This window comes from Suncus etruscus, chromosome 4 (assembly GCF_024139225.1).
Source record: "Suncus etruscus isolate mSunEtr1 chromosome 4, mSunEtr1.pri.cur, whole genome shotgun sequence".
In the NCBI taxonomy this organism is placed as follows: domain Eukaryota; kingdom Metazoa; phylum Chordata; class Mammalia; order Eulipotyphla; family Soricidae; genus Suncus; species Suncus etruscus.
The window spans coordinates 160,907,382-160,928,948 of NC_064851.1; the positions used below are offsets into that span (position 1 = coordinate 160,907,382).

The 21,567-nt window shown below is 43.8% G+C and overlaps 1 protein-coding gene across 1 annotated transcript; it reads left to right on the forward strand.

The window, feature by feature from the left end:
* Window positions 1–9,391: 9,391 nt before the first annotated feature.
* Window positions 9,392–19,488, forward strand: LOX (lysyl oxidase). The gene is given in 10 exon segments (XM_049771402.1): window positions 9,392–9,532; window positions 9,534–9,563; window positions 9,565–9,892; window positions 10,111–10,175; window positions 10,177–10,221; window positions 10,646–10,647; window positions 11,661–11,798; window positions 14,466–14,622; window positions 18,963–19,058; window positions 19,369–19,488. Coding segments are annotated over 10 exon segments (1,122 nt in total).
* The last annotated feature ends 2,079 nt before the right edge of the window (window positions 19,489–21,567 follow it).

Sequence of the window (21,567 nt, forward strand, 5' to 3'; positions counted from 1 at the left end):
AACACAGACCTATGAGCAAGCTGTGAGTACAGCCAAGTGTGGCTCAATGTCCCCTCATCCCAAATCAACAAAAAGTAAGATAGTTATCTTTGCTTATATAAACATGGTCATATATAAACAAATGTTTTTATATATAGACAGTGTTTATATAAACGATGTTTGGTTACATATAAACAATCTTGGTTGACTTAAATGTAATGTTCAAGCAGATTTTTATGAACACTTACCATCGACTCAGGGCCTAATGAAAACTACATTCTCTGCAATACATTGGCAAACATTGCATTCTAAGACAACCTCCAAGATAAATCTTAATATCTTTATTTCTGGTGAAGAAACCCAAGCTTCAGAATAGTTACATAATCTATCTAAAAATTGGTTGTTGGTAAATAGTAGAGGTAACAATTATCCAATAACTATCTCTATCACCTGCTTTTTTTGTATTACTTCATATTTCAGTTTGTTTATGTATATACTGCCTTATTGTTTTGTTTTTGTTTTGTTTTGTTGGGCCACACCCAGTGATGCTCAGGGACTACTCCAGGCTATGCTCTCACATATTGCTCCTGCTTGGAGGACCATATGGGACCTCAGGGAATCGAACCACAGTCCGTCCTAAGCTAGTGCAGGCAAGGCCTTACTGCTTGAGTCACTGCTCTGGTGCCTATACTGGCCTATTCTAAAGGCATTTACCATAGGCATAGAATGATTATTGTTACAGAGTATTTTCTTTCTCTCTCTCTTTCTCTCTCTGTCTCTCTCTCATAGATATGCTCAGATGTTACTCTTGCACTCAAGAATCATACTTTACAGTGCTTGAGAGACCATATGAAATACCCATGGTCAAACATAAATGTAAGTTAGCCTCATGCAATGCAAGTGTACTATCATTCCAGCCCCTGCAGTCTACTCTTTAAATGGAGTGGCCACAATCTTTTAGTGATGGAACTGTTAATGAGGAAATCAGACACATATGTACCTTGTGGCAAGGTTTCATAGTGTTTCATAGTGTTTACAGCAGGATAGAATTAGGCTTGAGTTCTACAGCTGCCAAGTTTTAACTGAACATATTATTCAGTCTCTCTAAGTTACTTTTTCTATCCATAAAAGGAAAGAATTAACAACCAAACAAATGGGGCTCGAGCGATGGTGCAAGCTGTAGGGTGTTTGCCTTGCAAGCACTAACCTAGGCCGGACAACGGTTCCATTCCTGGCATCCCATATGGTTCGCCCAAGCCAGGAGCAATTTCTGAGCACAGAGCCAGGAATAACTTATACCAGAGCGTCACTGGTTGTGGCCCAAAACAAAAACAAACAAACAAATAAATAAGTAGATAAAACAAAACAAAAACTCCCCAACCATTCAAATGTACTACTTGTGAAGATAATATGAGGCAAAAGAAGGTAGTGCCCCTGCCTAAGTTAAAGTGTGAGGAGGGAGATGGGGAGCATTGGTGGTGGAAATGTTGCACTGGTGAAGGGGGGTGTTCTTTTTATGACTGAAACTCAACTACAAATGTGTTTATAATCACGATGCTTAAATAAAGATATTGTTTTAAAGAAGTGTGAGACAAGATCAGAAACTATGGGGTACAATCATCTCATGTGTTATGAGCATATGTAGGAGCTGCCTTAGTTAAGCCTTAATATCCTCCTGACTGTAACCCACCATATAAGAGCATCACATCATAAATTTACTAAATTAAATAACTGTTAGGGTTCTAGGACAGGGGAACTGAATTGGGAAGAGTAGAGAGAATCAGCAAAGAAGGCAGAATGCTGACCAGGATCTTATTCTACCAATAACCAGAGAGCCCTTAGTACATTCCAGAGCATGGAACAGTCACCTCTTTGTCACTGGACAGTCCATGAGGCCCAATCAAGTCATCCAGACTCTACTTGCAGGCTGTTGGCCAATTGGCTGACCACTGATTTTTGTGGTCAGGATAACCAAGTTACTTTGACCCTCAATTCACTGAGTTTCAAAGATCCATTCTCTATCCTATTTTCTCTTCTTCTCATATTTTAGCTTTATTATGGTGACTCACATTATTTACCTAATCACATCTAATGATGCATCGGGAGACACAAGAACTAAAACCTTTCAGGGTGAAGTTCCACTTTTCCATTCCCTAGGTGGCCCGAGGGGATGGGCAACCAAATAAGATATATTTAAAATTCATTATTTCTGGAATTCTTCACCCCAGTCTGTTTATAGATTTTTTTTCAGCTCAGTCTTGACACACAGGCAAGTGTGTACCAACTGTCTACTCTAATATTTGGGAGAGCACCTGGAAGTGGTGTGTGGTAGAAGAGAACAAGGGAACAGAAGCTCACTGTTCACTTTAAGATGAACTTTCTTCTTGTCTACAATTTTAAAGACCCCCCCACTCCTCCCAAATCCATTAATAATTTGTTACCCTTTTGGAATTATTTTTTGTTTGATTTAGACTGGGGGTGGGAAGTCAAACTAGCCAGTGTGCAGGGGACTGTTCCTGTCTCTGTGCCCAGGAGTGGCCCCTGATGGTACTTTAGGGACTGATCTTGTGTGGTACTAGAATCAACTGTGGTCCACCTCATGCAAGGCAAGTGTGTCTTTTGACCTCTACTGTCTCACCAGGATTACTTTGTAGAATTTTACTTTATGTCTCAATAAATAGCTTATAGTCCTGGTGGCCCCATCCCTGTTCCACCTGGTGCTCATCCCCATAACAACAATGACAAGAACTTTCCTAAAACTCATTGGCATCCCAGTGCTCACCTCCATAAGCTGCTGGGCCAAACTCTTCATTGGTGTCTTTGACACATCTCCAATTTTCAACTTATTTTATTTTTTTATCATGTTTCAAACCACCTGGCACCACAATACACAGGAACATTATCGCTTACTAGCAAATGAGCTTAGTATGAGTTTCCTGAGCTCCAAATAAATTAATTAATACTAAATCCAGAGGGGATTTTGGCTTTGGCTGTTCAGTGTCACACCTGTATGGATGAGCTTTCTATTTAACTTTATGAGTGAACCCAGTTTACATATATAGTCTACCAACAGCATATGCTGGTGGCAGATTTCACTTTGCAGCCAATGGACCAGACATTTGAAATTTCCATTCTTTTTTTTTTTTTTTTTTTTTGGTTTTTTGGGCCACCCAGCGGTGCTCAGGGATTACTCCTGGCTGTCTGCTCAGAAATAGCTCCTGGCAGGCACGGGGGACCATATGGGACACTGGGATTCAAACCAACTACCTTAGATCCTGGATCGGCTGCTTGCAAGGCAAACACTGCTGTGCTATCTCTCAGGGCCCTGAAATTTACATTCTTACATTGATAGCTCATGAGCTTAAAAAACAACACCAGTCCATCTCATTTTTTTTTATATAGCAGAAACTAAGTAAGAACCCAAGAAAGGAATACCTTAGAATAAAAGTGGAATTAGCTATGAATCTTATCAAAACTAAGGTATCCTGAAATACTAGTTATGTGGTTTTTATGTTAGTGTTGAATGGAAGAAACTGAGCTTTCTCCAACTTTATGTGTAATAAAATTACCACAGAATAGAGAACATCATATGTTTAGAATCTCTCCTGTCTAGGACTTGAAAAATGAATTCAGCTGTTCCCAGTGTGGTTGCCATATGTTAGTGTTCTGTTGGTTGGTTCTTAAGCCAGAGAAAACCAACTGAGCAATCTCATTAGGAATTTACAATGGGTACTGACATTCACTCCTCTCAGCAATATGAGTGTGATAAAAAAGAAATATCGAATATTGTTATTGTTGTAGCTACTTTCAGACATTTTTAATATGTTAAGGGAAATTTAAAAAATGTGATTTTTCATTTACACATTTTGAGAATGATTTTACATATATTGATTCTTCCTCTGTGCAAATCACCATGACAATATACTGTTTGAGAGCTTATGCTTATTCAAAAATTGTTTGTAGAACAAACAAATATACACTGAATTTCACTGATGTAGGAAGCAAAAGCAGAAAAATGGCAGCTTGCCTACTCGATTTCACATCAACTACATGGAGAGTTTTAAAAGTCCTACTAAAGAAGTATACAATTATGGGGCCAGAGCAATAGCACAGTTAGTAGAATATTGCCTTGCACACTGCTTGTCTAGATTTGATCCCTGACATCCATATGGTTGTCCAAGCCTGCCAGGAGTCATTTCTGAGTGCAGAGCCAGGAGTAACTCCTAAATGCTATTTGATGTGGCCCAATAACCAAATAAATAAATAATGCTTATGATAATTATAAAGTTTTGGCTATAATGAAATATTATAGTGACTAAAATGAAAGAACTAAAATTACTTGGCAAGTCAAAAATAAATCAGAGGTTTTAAAACTAAAAAAAATATATTTCAGAAAAGATTTGGCTGAATCTTATCTATTGATTAGTTTTAAAAAAAATATTGGGTCAGAGCCGGCAAGGCGGCGCTTGAGGTAAGGTATCTGCCTTGCAAGCACTAGCCAAAGAAAGATCACGACCCCGGTTCAATCCCCCGGGTTCCCATATGGTCCCCCGCCCCCCAAGCCAGGGGCAATTTCTGAGCGCTTAGCCAGGAGTAACCCCTGAGCATCAAACAGGTGTGGCCCGATAAACCAAAAAAAAAAAAATGTTGGGTCACATCCTGTAGTGCTCAGTAGCTCTTTTTGGTTCTGTATTCAAGGTACAGCTGGCAGTTCTTGTTATGTGGCAATAGGCATGTAACAAGACTGCCATATGCAAAGCAAGTACCCTTGTTATCTCTATTTTTTTTGGTTCTTTGGCTGGTTGATTAGTTGTTGAGCTGGTTGTTTATCTGGTTCACTGGTTGTTCATTTGGCTGGTTGGCTGCTAGGTTGGTTGGTTAGTTGGTTGGCTATCTAGTTTTGGATGGTGTTGGTAGGCTACTCTCAGCTCAGTGATAGGGGTAGGTGAGGAGAAGGTAGGTTTATCTCACAGCAGTGCTTGGTGAGCCATACATTACCAGGGATGGCTTTGGCATGTAAAGCATGCAATTCAGGACCTTTGTATCATCTCCCTGGCCCTGGGACAATATTTGAATTTTACAGAGAACAACTAAGATTCAGAGAGGAAGTAACTCTGCCATTCAAACCCACAGCTTCCTTGTGCTGCTCGCAAGACTAAAATAAGGCCATCGATGTGAAATCCAGCATTAGCTTTTTACCCTCTCACAAGGAGCTGCTCTGGTCTGCGTTCTGCCAACACATCTTTGCCTACAGCGGTCACCCCGACATGTGGTCAACTGCTCACAGTGTCAGGGGAAGGCTTCTCTCGGCTTGGGAAGAAGCTGTCCAGAAGCGCATGCCAACCCCTTCTCAGAGGAAAGATAATTACACTCTCTCCCTTCCTGCTCCTCCTTTAATTTGAGCTGTCCATCTGAATTACATATACCTACTTCTTTTTTTACTCCATCTCTTTTAGTGGGTTTGATGCAATTGAGGAGTTTAATTTTAAGCACAGAGCAGGTCAACAAAATGACAGCTGGAGATTTTGTTGACCTCCTTATGGTGAGGTGACACCGCTATATGCCAGTGGCGTGGTCTTTGCTCTTGAATCGTTTTTTTTTTTCTTTATGTTTCTCTTGGTGCTAGGATTGAACCCCACACTTCATACATGCAAAGTCAGTGCTCTTTTATTGAGCTCTATCCATTACTGCATGTGAACTTATTTAAAAAATCAATTTTTTTTAATTTGGGGGGTTTGGGGCCTTACCTGGTGGGGCTCACAAGTTACTCCTAGCTCTGCATTCAGAAATCTCTCTTGGCAGGCTCCAGGGACCACTTGGGATGTCAGGGATCAAACCTGGATGGGCAGTGTGCGAGGCAAATGCTCTATACTCTGTGCTATTGCTCCATCGCCCTGTATGTGAGTTTTTATATTGTCATACAAGCAAGAGTTGGCCAATCCACCGACAAGCTTCTATTTGATGCCTCTTTGAGTCTCTGGATGCTTTGGTGGTCACAAGCAGAACGAATCTAACTGAACTCAAAGAAACTTGGACTCCAAAGAGTGGAACATGCCTGGTTGAGAAAAGCAGCCACAGGCACCTCAGGGTTCGAATTCTGTGATGACAATGGAAAGAAATGTACCAAGGGGGTAAACTCAGTCAGAAAGTAGAAGAAAAAGCTAAAGAAGCTGGTTGTGAAGACACTGTTAAATTCAAACATCTCAGGACTATGGAGGTAGTGAGACATTAGAGACACTGCGTAGAGCCTTGCGTCTCAAGAAGTGTCAACTTGTACCTGATTCAAGATTGAAGTCCCAGGAAGTAGGCCTGCTTAGCCACGTTTGAACTGCATGACCTCTCCAAGGAGAGAGTAGGACTCTAAGTTCCTGCCACACAATTGAGGTTGTCCAAAGGAAAATACAGATGTTCTTAGAGAAGGGGAGAATGAAACTGGGTGTGTGTGTGTGTGTGTGTGTGTGTGTGTGTGTGTGTGTGTGTGTGTGTGTGTGAGAGAGAGAGAGAGAGACAGAGAGAGAGAAGAGAGAAGAGAGAGAGAGAGAAGAGAGAGAGAGAGGAGAGAGAGAAGAGAGAGAAGAGAGAGAGAAGAGAGAGAGAAGAGAGAGAGAGAGAGAGAGAGAGAGAGAGAGAGAGAGAGAGAGAGAGAGAGAGATGGTAGACAGGCAAGTGTGGCCACATCACAAAAAAAGTAGACTAAAGGACAGAAACACCAAAACCTATCAAGACAACAGTCCATTTATTTATTGAACACAAATGGTATTCAAACCTGGAGCCTGGTTTCACGCCTTAATTTATAAATTAGATCAGTTAGCAGCACTTTTTCTGAGATTCTCCACCCAAGCCCCATTCATTTCCAGTCCTCCTCATTCTGCTCTGGCCACTCCTGCTCTTTCATAGTGACCATATGTTGAGATAACAAGACCGGTCACGTTCCCTGGGGATCCTTGATGGATTTTCAACATTTCACGAATAGTGAGTGGTAGAGGTTTTTTAAAAACCCAAAATCTAGCCAGAGAAAGTCCACTTGAAGCTGCCTGGGCGGGTGCTCTGGCCGACTGGCGGCCACCCCTTCCCTCACTCAGCTCCGACCCCAGAGGGCAGTTTCTGGTGAAACCCAGGCGATGGAAGGTGGGTTTTCCATCTGCTTAAAACACTACACAGAACAGCACATTGCAAAACACAGGTCTGCGCCTCCGCTCTGCATCGGCAGGCTTTATTCCCGGAATGTAAAACCCACTTTCAGTCATGACAACAGTCCCCGGAGGACGCGCGTTTGTGACCCATTTCTCATCTTACCTACCCCCAGAAAAACAAAATCCGATCCCGCCCTACCCGCTCCCCCGAGGTCAATGGGCTCAGAGCTCTTCCCAGAACAGGGAGGGTGCGCAGGGACAGGGGTCGACTCCCGGCTGGACATCCGACCTGAATCACCACGTCGCTCCCCCGCGCCCCCCGCGCCCGCCCGACTTCCCGCGTCTGCTGGACGGGACGGGACGGGACGGGACGGGACGGTGACCTCATAGCATTTTTCTCCCTGCGTATCTTGGCTTCGCCCCACGCCTGGCTGGGCTGCCGGGGCCTGTCTGTGTCCTTTGGAATTCCTGCATGTTCGCCCCAGATTAAGGCAGGCGCGCGCGTGCGTGCGTGCGTGCGTGTGTGTGTGTGTGTGTGTGTGTGTGTGTGTGTGTATCTGTGTGTATGTATCTGTGTGCATCTTGTGCATGCATTTGTGTGTCTGTGTGTGCTGCGTGTCTGTTGTCTGTCTCTTTGTGTATCTGTGTACATCTCTGTGTGTGCCTGTGTGTGTGTCTGTGGGTGAGCGTGCCTGTGTGTCTCTGATGCGTGTCTCTGTGTGTGTGTGTGTATTTGTGTGTGTTTGCGTATGTGTCTGTGTGTCTGAGTGTGAGCGTGCATGCGTGTCTGTGCGCGTTGTATCTGTGTGTCTGTGTCTGCTGCGTCTCTGTTGTCTGTCTCTTTGTGTATCTCTGTATATCTCTGTGCGTGCCTATGTGTGTCTGTGGGTGAGCATGCGTGTGTCTCTGATGTATGTCTCTGTGTGTATTTGTGTGTGTCTGCGTATGTCTGTGTGTCTGTGTGTGAGCGTACGTGTGTGTCTCTGATGTATGTATCAGTGTGTGTGTATTTGTGTGTGTTTGCATATGTGTGTGTCTGTGTGTGAGCGTGGGTGCGTGTCTGTGTGCGTTGTATCTGTGTGTCTGTGTGTGCTGCGCCTCTGTTGTCTGTCTCTTTGTGTATCTGTGTACATCTCTGTGCGTGCCTATGTGTGTCTGTGGGTGAGCATGCGTGTGTGTCTCTGTCTCTGCATGTGTATTTGTGTGTGTTTGCGTATGTGTCTGTGTGTCTGTGTGTGCTGCGTCTTTTGTATGTATCTTTGTGAATCTGTGTATATGTCTCTGTGTGCCTATGCGTGTCTGTGGATGAGCATGCGTGTGTGTCTCTGATGTATGTCTGTGTGTATTTGTGTGTGTCTGCATATGTCTGTGTGTCTGTGTGTGCTGTGTGTCTGTTGTTGTATGTATCTTTGTGTATCTGTGTACATCTCTGTGTGTGCCTATGTGTGTCTCTGGGTGAGCTTATGTGTGTGTCTCTGATGTATGTCTCTGCGTGTGTATTTGTGTGTGTCTGTGTGCGTTGTATCTGCGTGTCTTTGTGTGCTGCGTCTCTGTTGTCTGTCTCTTTGTGTATCTGTGCACATCTCTGTGCGTGCCTATGTGTGTCTGTGGGTGAGCGTGCGTGTGTGCCTCTGATGCATGTCTCTGCGAGTGTATTTGTGTCTGTGTGTCTGTGTGTGCGTGTGTGTCTGTTGTCTGTATCTTTGTGTATCTGCGTACATCTCTGTGTGTGCCTATGCGTGTCTGTGGATGAGCGTGCGTGTGTGTCTCTGATGTATGTCTGTGTGTATTTGTGTGTGTCTGCGTATGTGTCTGTGTGTGCTGTGTGTCTGTTGTTGTCTGTCTCTTTGTGTATCTGTACATCTCTGCGTGTGCCTATGTGTGTCTGTGTGCGTGCGCGCGTGTCCCGGGGTGGGCCCCTTCCGCCGGCTCTGCCCCGCGTTCGCTGCCCGTGCAACGTGTCTGGGTGGCGCCGCGGGTGGGGGGCGGAGGGAGGGAGCGGGCGGGCGGGCGGGGCGGGGGCGCGGTCGTCCCCCCCCCCGGCACGTTCCCAAGCGCGCGGCGTGGCCAGATCGCGAGGGGCGGCGGGGCCGAGGCAGCTGTCACTCGGCCACTCCGCACACGCGCGCCGACTCGGACACTCCGCGCTCCGGCTCCCCGACGCCGCCGCCGGGCTGCGCTCCCCGGGTCTCGCTCCCTGGGTCTCCCGCTCGGCCGGCCCGACGAGGGTCCGCCGCCGCCCGGCCAGGGCCCCGGCCGCGCTCTCACGCGGCGGGACGATGCTGGCCGCCTGGACCGCGCTCCTGCTGGGGCCGCTGCAGCTGTGCGCCCTGGCGCGCGGCGCCCCGCCCGCCGCCGGCCCGTCGCTGCCCCCGCGCCCCGCCGACCCCGCGCCCCCCGCGCCCGGCGCCTGGCGCCAGCCGCCTCCGCTGGGAGAACCGCGGGCAGGTGTTTCAGCCTGCTGAGCCAGGGCGCGCGCTACCAGCCCCAGCGCCGCCGCGACCCGGGAACCGGCGCCGCCGCCGCCGCCAGCCCGCGCACCCCGCTCCTGCTGCTCCGGGACCGGGACCGAGACAACCGCACCGCGCCCGCCGCGCGCCCCGGCCTCCGCGCCCGCCCGCCCGGCCCCGCGCGCGTGGACGGCATGCTGGGCGACGACCCCTACAACCCCTACAAGTACTCGGACGACAACCCCTACTACAACTACTACGACACCTACGAGCGGCCCCGGCCCGGCGGCAGGCACCGGCCGGGCTACGGCACCGGCTACTTCCAGTACGGTGAGCGCGCGCGGGGGGGACCCGAGTGGCCGCCCGGCACGCGGCTCCATGCGCCCCGCTCACGCGCCGGGCCGGCCTTTCCCCTGGCTCGGGGTCTCTCCTCTCTTCGGACCCCGACCAGCAGGCAGTGGGTGGGGGGGCAAGGCCCGAAGAAAGCCTGGCTGGAGTCGCTGGGCCGGCCCCCAGCGACATCACCCCCTTTTCCTTGTCCCCTCTAGGTCTCCCCGACCTGGTCCCCGACCCCCTACTACACTCCAGGCGTCCCACATACGTGCAGAGGATAGTCCATGTACAACCTGCGCTGCGCCGCCGAGGAGAATGCTGGCCAGGTATGGAAGCGGGGACCCCCTAGCTTGGGGTCTCCAAGCGCCAGGCAGCCTGCCCAGGACAACAGTCGGCTAAAGGGACTGGACCCCCAGAGTGTGCGGGCCTGGATTGACAACTACGGTATAGAGTGGAAAAATCAAACCCCCATCCTGGAGAGTGTCGGTGGGGCTGGTGGCGGGTGGGGGGGGCTCCTGACTTCTTCTCACAGTGCTCTCCCTTAAAGTGCGGCCAGGGCTAGAGCGCAGCGGGGAGGGCGCTTGCCTCGCAGGGAACTAGCCAAGGTTTCCATCCCTGGCACCTCAGTATGGGCCCCCTAGAGTGATGGACTCCTGAGTGCAGAACCAGGACTCAGCTTGAGCGTCGCTCACGTGTGACCCCCCAAACAAGGCAAAATTTAGACAGGGCGTATGATATCGATAGGGGTAGAGGTGAGAAACTTATTCACTGCTGCTTAAAAAATTGGGGCTGATTTGGCAGCGTGGCGAAGGCGATAGTGTTCACATTCTATTGGAAGCCACGGCGAACTTAAGTTGTTTTCATATGACTTCAGCCAAACAAGAGCTTTATTTTTTAACCTCGGTCCTAAAATAACATCAGCATTTGGGGGGGGAAACCAGCAGAGGGAGCAAAAGGCATTTTGATCGGTCTGAAAAAAAGTTCAACATCTGTAATAACTACATGCCACACACTAAAAATTAAGAAAGAAACATACCGCTTATCTTATTAGTCTGTGTCGAACATTTTTTATTCATTTATTGTCACATCTGCCCGGGTCTCAGGTGGTTATTCTTGGCTCTGAGATGCCAGAGACCGACCCAGGTCAGCACGTGCAAGGCAAACAGCCTCCCGTCCCCTTGTGTTATCAGCTCAGCCTCTTGTGTTGACACAGATTCCAAATTCATGATTTCCATTCTTGAGTCTGGCATCACTTACAGTCTCCCCCTCTTGAGCTCATGATATTACTAATGTCTCTGTTTTGAAGATGCAATTAGATATCTAATCTGAGGACACTCATCCTCCACTTTTCACCATAATTTACTATTCAAGAAGAAATGCATTGTTTCATTCAAAGTTCTTGACTAAATGTGGATGAATTTTTGAAGGGGTAATTATCACCTGAGGTGAACTAATCCATATTGGTAAATCTGATTATAAACACAGCCAATTTCTCACTTTTAATGCTAATTTTTTTTTTATTTTTCCATTGCAATCATGGGCTTTTAATTCCGCCCTCACCCCCAGTTGTAATTCCTTCCTGAGTTCTGAAGGCAATCCAGGCACTGTGCTTGGAGCTGGAGAGTCAGCAATGTAAATGCACAATATAAAAATAAGAAGACTGATAATATAATTTGAGGGAGGTGGGTTATCATGGCCTAACCTAGAGTTTTGTCTATTTTCAACAAAAATAATGTTTTGTTTTGTTTTGTTTTCTAACCCACAGTGTCAGCTACAGAGCAGATGTCAGAGATTATGATCACAGGTGCTATCTAAGATTTCCCCAAAGAGTGAAAAACCAAGGAACGTCAGATTTCTTACCAAGCAGGCCAAGATATTCCTGGGAGTGGCACAGCTGTCATCAGTAAGATATGAACCTCTTCATACTTCTGAGTTGCATTTTCAGTTTTTTTTTTCTTACAGGTTAAGTCTCATCTATTTCTTCACTTTCTCCTCCCCCACACCCTACTCCCTCAAAGCAGCTCTCAAATAGCCCTTGGTACCACTCCCAGCAATTACTTGCTAACTGCCATCTGGTTCAGTTTTTGGGTGGTTGAAGCCAGTACTGCTAAGGCTGGTGATACAGGGGGAAAACCAGGGTCACTCACTGGTGCTGGGGATCCCCCAGGGCTACCCCCTGGTAGTGCTTGGGGGTCCAGGGTTCAACTCATGCTCCTGCACATATCCAGTCACGAGCCCTTGAGTGCTGACACATCTATTTCAGCCTCATAAATTATTTCTACCCCAAGGAGAAAAATCTCCGTTGTTTACAGAACAGAATGTTCTGTTGTGTTTTCTAATATGATCAAAGGAAATCTATCTTTAATATATCACTACTAGATCTTTTAAAATGAAAAATAAGCCCAGCTTCCTAAAACTGTTGATAAGACATTTGGCTTCACTACAATTTCCCTCTACTAGTCAAGATAACATAGTTTTTAGCATATTTTAAAGCATATAATAAAGTTCACACATTATTATCACATTTGTTTCATTTGTTCCCATTAAGAAAGAAAGACTTAGCTAAAATATTTCATGAGCTGAGAAGGACCTACTTGGACTTTTTTGTTTGTTAGTTTTTATTTTTATTTTTTTTTGGGGGGGGGGTCTTACCCAGCAGTACTTAGGGCTTACTCCTGGACTTGGGAATTACTCCAGGAGGTGATCAGGGATGCTGGGGATAGACCCAGGTTGGTCGCATGCAAAGCAGATATTCTCCCAATTGTACCATCTCTCTAGCCTCCTACTCCATCTTTTAAAAAAGCCCTTCTCTAAGTCGAGGTAGTTATCTGTTCTCTTCTAAATTTAATGATTTTCAAATAAGATAGTTCTATAAAACTGGGTGCTGAGAGCAGATAAAGTAATATGAATGATACCCCTTCAGTACAATATATCTAAAGCCAATGTCTGAAAGATAAAAAGAAGAGAGAGAGATAAGAAAAATATCTGCCAAAAGAGATGGGGGTGGCCACATTTGGGAGGGAAATGCGGTTGGTAATAGTGGTGGGAAATTTGCACAGGTGAAGGGTTTGGGCATTATATGACTGAAACTCAATCATGAACAACTTTATAAGTTGTGATTCAATTAAAGATTTTATTTCTAAAAATAGTCTAAGAAGGCTTCTGGAGGAAGTACAAATTGATTGGAGTCTTGAATGATGCAAAAGGTATTTGGGAGCTGGGTAGCAAGAAAACAGTTCTAGGGAGGGAGACATTTGCAAATTGTTATTCAACAATTGAAAACATGTTGAAACGCTCCAACATGTTGGAAAAAGAAATAAAAAATTTAGTACCTTTCTTTCGATTAGAAAAAATAAGTAGTTACGTAATATATCATAGTAACTTACATGCTGTTAGAAACTCCCGATGTGTGCCTTTAAACACATTACCCACCATTTCTTGGTCTTTTTGTGAGACAATAAACAGCTCAGTTTCTTTTCTTTAATGAAATGAAAAAAATAAATCTAAGCCTTTACTTGCTAATAACAGAATTATTTTATGTATAAAGCAAAGTTCATGTGATTTTTGGTTTGGGGTTTGTTTTGGGGGCACATCCAGCAGCGCTCAGAGGTCACTACTGGCTATGCACTCAGAAGTCACTCCTGGCAGACGGAGAACAGTATGGGACGTTGGGGTAGAACCTGGGTCAGCCACATGCAAGGCAGAAGCCTCCTTGCTGTGCTATCGCTCTGGCTCCAATTTGTGATTTTTTTTAAACGTGGAAAGTGTTTATGCTTTTATACTTAAAGCTATGAGAAATTCACTTGGCACATGCGGAAATTAATAGAAAACAGAATGATTATGTTTGTGAAAAGTGTGCAAATTTGATTATAGATTTCTTTAACTTTATTATATTATCTTTCAACTTTTCTTCCTTTTTTATGATAGTTGAGTTGAGGGCATAATATTTCAATATCAATCCCACCATTATGTCAAATCCTATCACCAGTGCTCTCTCATACATCATCATTCCCCACACCTTCCTTCCAACCCCTGCCTGAATTGTTCAGGCTTATTCCTGGTTCTGTGCTCAGGAATCATTTCTGATGGACTAAATGTGGGTTAGTCACATGCAAAGCAAACTCCTTGCCTACTGTTCTATCTTTCTGGCCCCTTCTTTGTAACAAGTTTAAATAGATAAGAACTCAATTTTTAAAAACTGCCCAGTACCCTCCCAAGTGCTCTTAGTTAAAATGAAATACCAGTAGGGGTAATGGATACAAGAGAACATAAGGCAGATTTCAATTAAACACACGTGAATTTGTATTTTTAATTTAATAATAAAAGATAACATAGGGTGTAAAAAAAAAGTATGCAAGATAAGTCTGCCCATTTCCACCAGCAATAGAGTTGCTTACAACTTAGAATGCTGTCCCTGGGTAAAAACTGTAATATCACATGTGTCTTTTGATAAACAAAGATAACTTTCACTAGTGGGAAAGTAGAGGAAGGAGGCAGTGGTGAAGGTATTGTCTCTCCTCATTGCTTTCTCTGTAACTGACCATTGTCTCTATGTTGTGGGGGACATTAGACACTATCACAGCATGGATGAATTCAGCCACTATGACCTTCTTGATGCCAGTACACAGAGGAGAGTGGCTGAAGGCCACAAAGCCAGTTTCTGTCTTGAGGACACATCCTGTGATTATGGCTATCATAGACGATTTGCCTGCACTGCTCACACCCAGGTGAGTTGACATTTTGAAGTCAGAACCTATAGGCTTCAAAATGGAGCCAAAGGGCCGGAGAGGTAGCATGGAGGTAAGGCGTTTGCCTTTCATGCAGGAGGTCATCGGTTCGAATCCCGGCGCCCCATATGGTCCCCTGTGCCTGCCAGGAGCAATTTCTGAGCCTGGAGCCAGGAATAACCCCTGAGCACTGCCAGGTGTGACCCCCCCCCCAAAAAAAAAAAAAAAAAAAAAAAAAAAAAAAAAAAAAAAAAAAACCAAAATGGAGCCAAAGTTGTCTACACTTCTTTTCCCCTGCCCATATTGTGTTCAGCAAGTAAGGATGGGAAATAATTGGGCAATCTAGGGATGATCCCCGGAAGTATTTCATCATCACAAAGGCCAATGTGCACCCATACTTATGTTCCGCAATAAGAAGCAGTAATGTAATCTTTGACAAAAAAAATTGTTTTTGCATTTATGCTGTATTAATTGGCTAGGTAAGAAGATGTAGAAAAGATACCTCAATTCTCCATGGCAAAGCCATTCCTCCCTCTACCTATTAGCTAAAAATAGGATGTTGGTTAAGCTTTGCCACAACAGAGAAAGCATTTCTTAAGGAGCACTTCCTCATGCAAGAAAAGATGGACACATTCCTGCCCGTCCCCATCGCCCTTTGCACATATATTTCAACCTACAGCATAATTGATGTCAGATGGCCTTTAGATGAATTTTTTAAAATAGTGCTGAACTAAGCACTCTGTGTGTCTTGTAATGGGAAAATGTGTGTCAGTTAAAAGCTGTGCCAGGATTTCCATAAGAAACCCTAATTTGTAAAAGACAGTGTAATTTTACTCCAGCCAGACTCTTGGCACGGAGGAGTGAATGTACATAACTCAGACACAGAGTGATCAACAGCAGGCATTTTGGGAAGCAATTCCAGGACTGTGGCAGGAAGCTTGTTGGTGACCTAACTGTGAACAATATTTATTTTTCTGAGTTTAGAATGTTGAAGCAATTGGAGGAGGAAAGGGTTCAATCCACATGCCCCAGACTACTCTTATTCTTTAAACCAAAGGAAGTGTAGCATGACCTATATGTGATTGCAAACTCCTTTTGATTCAATGACACCCAACTTGCAGAGCACCGTCCAGTTGGGAGAATTGTGCTGTTTTCATTTAGAAAAAGCAGCAGTTCACAGCCCAGACAAGTCACTTGCTGAAAGAATTGAATGCTGCTTTGCATAAATCATGTTTCCTTTGTACCTTGGAGTGACCCCAGTTTGTGTTACAAGCAGGCCTTCTAGTTAATCCTCCCTTTCTTCCCTCTATGCACTGCTTGCTAGTTGTCAAGGTTTGCATTAAAAATGATTTGATTTTCCACTCTATTGCTGTCTCTTCAACACAGGTTCATTTAAACTTGCAGGGGTCTCAAACTCGCGGCCCGCTGGCCGCAAATGGCCCTCCGTACAACATTTTGTGGCCCTACCTTAGAGGAATCTTTTTTTGTTTTTGTTTTTTTTTGTTGTTGTTGTTGTTTTAGTTGTTTGGGTCACATCCCCCAATGTTCAAGGCTTACTACTGACTTTGCACTCAAGGATCACCCCGACTTTGCCTCCTGCGGCCCCCAGGTAAATTGAGTTTGAGACCCCTGATAAAGGAAGAACAATTCTCAGAAAACTACAACTTGTTAACTTACAGTTAGCTGTATACTATTGCTTTCTTGTATCCAAACATAAAACTACGCATAGTTCCTATTTCTACTTTTCCATAACTATTCAGTTCTTAGGTAAGAAATTTACATATTAAATATATACAGAACTAGAAGCGAAGCAGTCACCTTAATTGTATTACTTTAATGTGAGGGAATTACCGTTCACTAAAAGCAAATGGCTAATTTAGAATCTCAGCTAAGGTTCTACCAGTTTATTTTCAGAGTTTGACTTCAAATACGTGAGGCACCTATGAACTAAATAGTTTTATAAAACTTTTTTGTCCACTAGTTCAAGAACTAAATAAATACTTAAATCTTGCCAGTTGTACCAGCTGTACCGATGCTTAGTACTAGGGTACCAGTTCCAACATCCTTTAAAGGTCTTTTATTCACTGGAGGAAGAAAATACGTGTAGCATCAGTTCAAGCTCTCTGAAACAGACATCTAAACCAATAGTTTACAGTGCAGTTCAAGGGTTGGGTGCTAGTAGTAGTAGTGGGAGCAGTGACTGATAATAGCGAAAAGTATTCACACATATCCATTATATATCAGAATCTGAATTATGTACAAGAATTTAAACCCTCAAATTCTTCATTACACAAAAATTTGTAGATGAACCATCACAAGTACTGTGGACCAAGACGGTACTCACTCCTATTACATGGAATACTGTGTTTTCCCCAGAGTACAGAAAGATGATTTCCTAGGGGAGAAACTAGAGAGGTGAGGGGAAAGAAGGGTTGTACTGAGAGAGGACATATGAGTGAAGGTGATTTTTACATATCTCTCCAACATTGGTAAGACTTAAATTTTTGTGGTTTATTCTGCTATGAAGAGTATCTATCTATCTATCTATTTATCTATCTATCTATCTATCTATCTATCTATCTATCTATCTATCTATCTATCTATAAATAGATATAGATCTCATCTCACAGATGTTAAAGATGCTAGTATTTCTGCTTCTTAAATTAGTTCAGTATTTAAGCTAGGTTTTTTAAATATTTATTTTATCTTCATTTTATTATTACTGAAGGAGGGACCTTCCAGGAAGTGTTCAAAAAATTCTGCCCTAACAGCAATTTATTATAAATTTTATTTTATTAAAACCATTGTGATACAAAGTCCTTCGTAGCTGAATTTCAGATATACAGTGAATCAAGGCCCTTCCCACAGTGTTGACTGCCCTCCACCAGTGTTCCCAGAGTCATCTTATACCACTAATCTCTTCCCCCTGGCCTGCCAGTATATCAGGTCCATTTAAGTTTATCTTGCTAAAGTTTAGGTCTCTTGATTCAACAGTTGTTGACTTTGCTTGGATATTTAGTTCTGTCTTTTTTTCCTCCACCAGTACACCTGAGACCACTTGGCCTATGGACCTGATCCTTTCTTTTTTATTTTCTTCTTAATTTTATAGAAAAAAAGCAGACATAGGCCCGGAGAAATAGCACAGCGGCGTTTGCCTTGCAAGCAGCCGATCCACACCTAAGGTGGTTGGTTCGAATTTTGGCGTCCCATATGGTCCCCTGTGCCTGCTAGGAGCTATTTCTGAGCAGACAGCCAGGAATAACCCCTGAGCGCCACCGGGTGTGGCCCAAAAACCAAACAAAAACAAAAACAAAAACAAAAACAAAACAAAACAAAAAAGCCAGAAATATAAGGTTAGACAAAGTAATTCGTATCCAAGGTTCCATGAAAAAGAACTAGGGTGTCCCTATTTAAAAGATAAAAAGAAGAAAAGGAAAAAACAAAAAGGGAGTGGCATTTTTTTCAAAGGCTTAGCAAAAGTTGGGGAAAATAGAAAGGAAAAACCTTTGGCCAAAACAGGTAGACCCTACCCATGAAGCAGCCTGTCATAAGACCAACGACAGGCTCCTGGCATACTAAATTGTTGAACCCTAAAGTTTTTCTTCATTGTCCCAGTAAAAATTCTCCTCAATCATGGTTGTCACAGTCAGGTTTCTGTAATTAGAGATATTAGAGAACTTGTGTTTTGCACAGAGCCTATGTTGAAGTCAGGCTGTCACCGAGTGTCTTCTGGTTTCATCTCTCCATTAGGTGGCAATGCAGGAAGACCTGCTCTGAATTCAAGTTGCTGCTGTTTCCTAGTCATGAGGGTGTCATATTAACCCACTCTGGAGAAAGTTGGTGCCAGGGCAGTGTTAGGGCCTTCCTGGTATAAGTTCGATTCCTGGTGCTGGTGAAGAAAACCATGTCAATTCCAAAGTTGGGATCCAAGGTTCGGGGGCACAACCAATCTTGCTGTTTAAGAAAGGGCCCTAATATGCAATGCTGCTCATATCTTATGGTTTGAAGGCTTACCAGAACCATACTAGCAACATTGGGGCCATACTCAGCAGTTCTTAGAGACCTTCAGGGCTGCATCTAGTGATACCGAGGGACCAAGTGGTGCTGGGAACTGACTCTGAATCAGGTGCATGTCAGATATGTGCTATGACAGCTGTACTGTCTTCTGGCTCCTTAGACAGAGGTTATATAAGAATGATTAATAGTACATTTCTGGAGAGTGATGCATTAGGTATAGGTTTATGTCTGTCTTTTCTAAGCATTAACTTAACATTTTAATAAAACCACTTTAAAAATGCATCTAATCACGTATCATCTTAAAATTTTTAAATCTGTTTTAGGGGTTGAGTCCTGGATGTTATGACACTTACAATGCAGACATAGATTGCCAATGGATCGATATTACAGACATCCAACCTGGAAACTACATTCTCAAGGTACAGACTTATGCAAATATGTACCTCTGATTTATTTCTACTGCAACCTCATAGGTTTCTTTCTCTGGAGAAAAAATGCTAAATAATCATGGTCCTGGGAGCAGCAGTCTTCTATAACTGACTCTAAACCAATCTTGAACAATTTTAGGGAAAAATACAGATTCCTGCCACGTCTCTAGAGCTGCCTGATTAAAATTGCCTCTGTGCAGGATTGAAGAAAGCATGTTTCCTAGTGTAGAAATTGGAAGGCATTAGCAAATAAACACTACTGATGCCATCTGAAACACAGATGATGTTTATGTTTGTCCAGGTCAGTGTGAATCCCAGCTATCTGGTGCCTGAATCGGACTATTCCAACAACGTGGTGCGCTGTGACATTCGCTACACAGGACATCATGCATATGCCTCGGGCTGCACCATTTCACCGTAAGTCTGATTGCCTAACTCTCTTCGCAGAGCATGTTAGCTCAGTGACAGTGCACATCACATTCATTTCTACTTCCATAGCAATAATCTTGTAAAACAGACCAAGAAAAGAAGATGACACAGAACTGTGCTCTCAGTAGAGCTATTTTTATTTACATATTGATTGGCTTGGGGGCTACTCTGGTGGCATTCAGTTATTTCTCCAGACTTTGTGCTTAGAGGTCACTCCCAGTAGTGCTCTAGGACCAGTTAGTGGTGGAACTGAACTAGGTTCCTGCACACAAGGCAAAATGCCTTAACCCTTGTTCTAACATTCCAGCCTCAATAGTTTTTTGATATTTATTAATGCTATACAAAGGAAAGAGGATGGGGAAATGTTCTCAGACTTTAATCATCCTAAGTTCTGTCACACTGTCCTACGTGACAGAACATAGACACAGAACACAGTTTAACCAATGAAACCTCCATTCGTGGCTGAATATGTGATCACTCAATAGATGAGTCAAAGGATTGCACTTTCTCACAGATGAGCACAGAATGCTAGCAAAATTCCTTCAGTTCTTCAAAGTACATTTGGAAAATTAACTGCTTCAAAGTATACTATTGGCACCTTCTTTGTAAAGATCAAGTTTCCAGGAATGCATGAAACCACAAGAAATAGGTAATGTGGGGGTATGTGTAAATCCCTTCATTATCCTTCCCCTGAAACCTCCTTTGAATGACATATGAGGAAGAGCCTGGCAAAGAAATGTAACCAAAAGTAAGGCTGTGATGAAAGGAAACAAATGAGGCAGGTTGGTCCTGCCTCTTGAAGCACTGCCTATATAGTATTGTTGGGTACTAGACGCAGACTGTACAGTAGGCCATCCATGAGGAAGATGAGTGATACCTTCCAGCAGTGAGATCACCATTAGAGTGATGCGAAGCATGCATCAACTTTGCTTGGACATTTAGAGGGTTGCCAGTGCCACTGGGTCCTGCAGAAAGATGTAAAAGAACAACATTGGAAACATCTCCCTACAGAAGAAATTTCTCCCTGACTCACACACCAAGACTGAGGTTAGCTGCACATGAAATTGTAGTTTGAGGCTTTTCCAGGTCTGCTCAAACTCCTGTAGCAGGGCTGCTAAATGGGGTTGTTCGTTAAAGGGAGCTTAAAATATCCCAGTTCCTTCATAGAGTCATGCACTCCTCTGTAGGCTGTGTTCACCATGGAAGGGCTCCTCACCTGATACTAAGAAGCAGAAGCTACTTGATTTAGCTCAATATGAGAAGGGAAGGAAAATTGCAGGCAGAGAGAGGAACAAATCTGAAAAGAGATAATCAGATACATTCTTCTGAATCAAATAGAAAACTTCTCAGATTTAAAGTCTATATTTTATGTTGATTGTACCTTCATTGCAAGCTCCCCTAAATATCAGTGTGATTTAAGCAAAAATAATTTTAAAAAATGGTAAACATCATTTGGGGAGTCCTTAATTCTCTTCACTATCACTTCCACTGTGCATTTGAGTCCTAAAGTAGGCATGAATGAGTACTGTCATGATTGTTCCCCAACTCACACTCTTCTTTGCAGCATTATTACCACAGTAAATCTAGTTTATTACTTGTGAATCTCTCTGTTTAATGTTTATCTCTTTCCACCCTATTAGTCTCTTGATATCTCTGTATGTCTATTGCAACTTTGTAGTCGCTTATCCAGAACTTGATTAATAGACAAGTTATGCCTCCTTTGCGGAATTTAGGGCTTAGAAAAGAGAGGGTGGGGGCCGGAGAGATAGCATGGAAGTAAGGCGTTTGCCTTGCATGTAGAAGGACGGTGGTTAGAATCCCGGCATCCCTTATGGTCCCCTGAGCCTGCCAGGAGTGATTTCTGAGAGCAGAGCCAGGAGTAGCTCCTAGTGCTGTCGGGTGTGACCCAAAAACAAAAACAAACAAACAAAAAAAAAAACAAAAAAAGAAAAAGAAAAAGAGAGGGTAGAGAAATATACACTTTACTATAATATGTAATATAAAAATGCCATAAAGGGTGAAATAAAATGTAGAAAACTGGAGTGTCAGATGACCCCCAGGTAAAACTGCT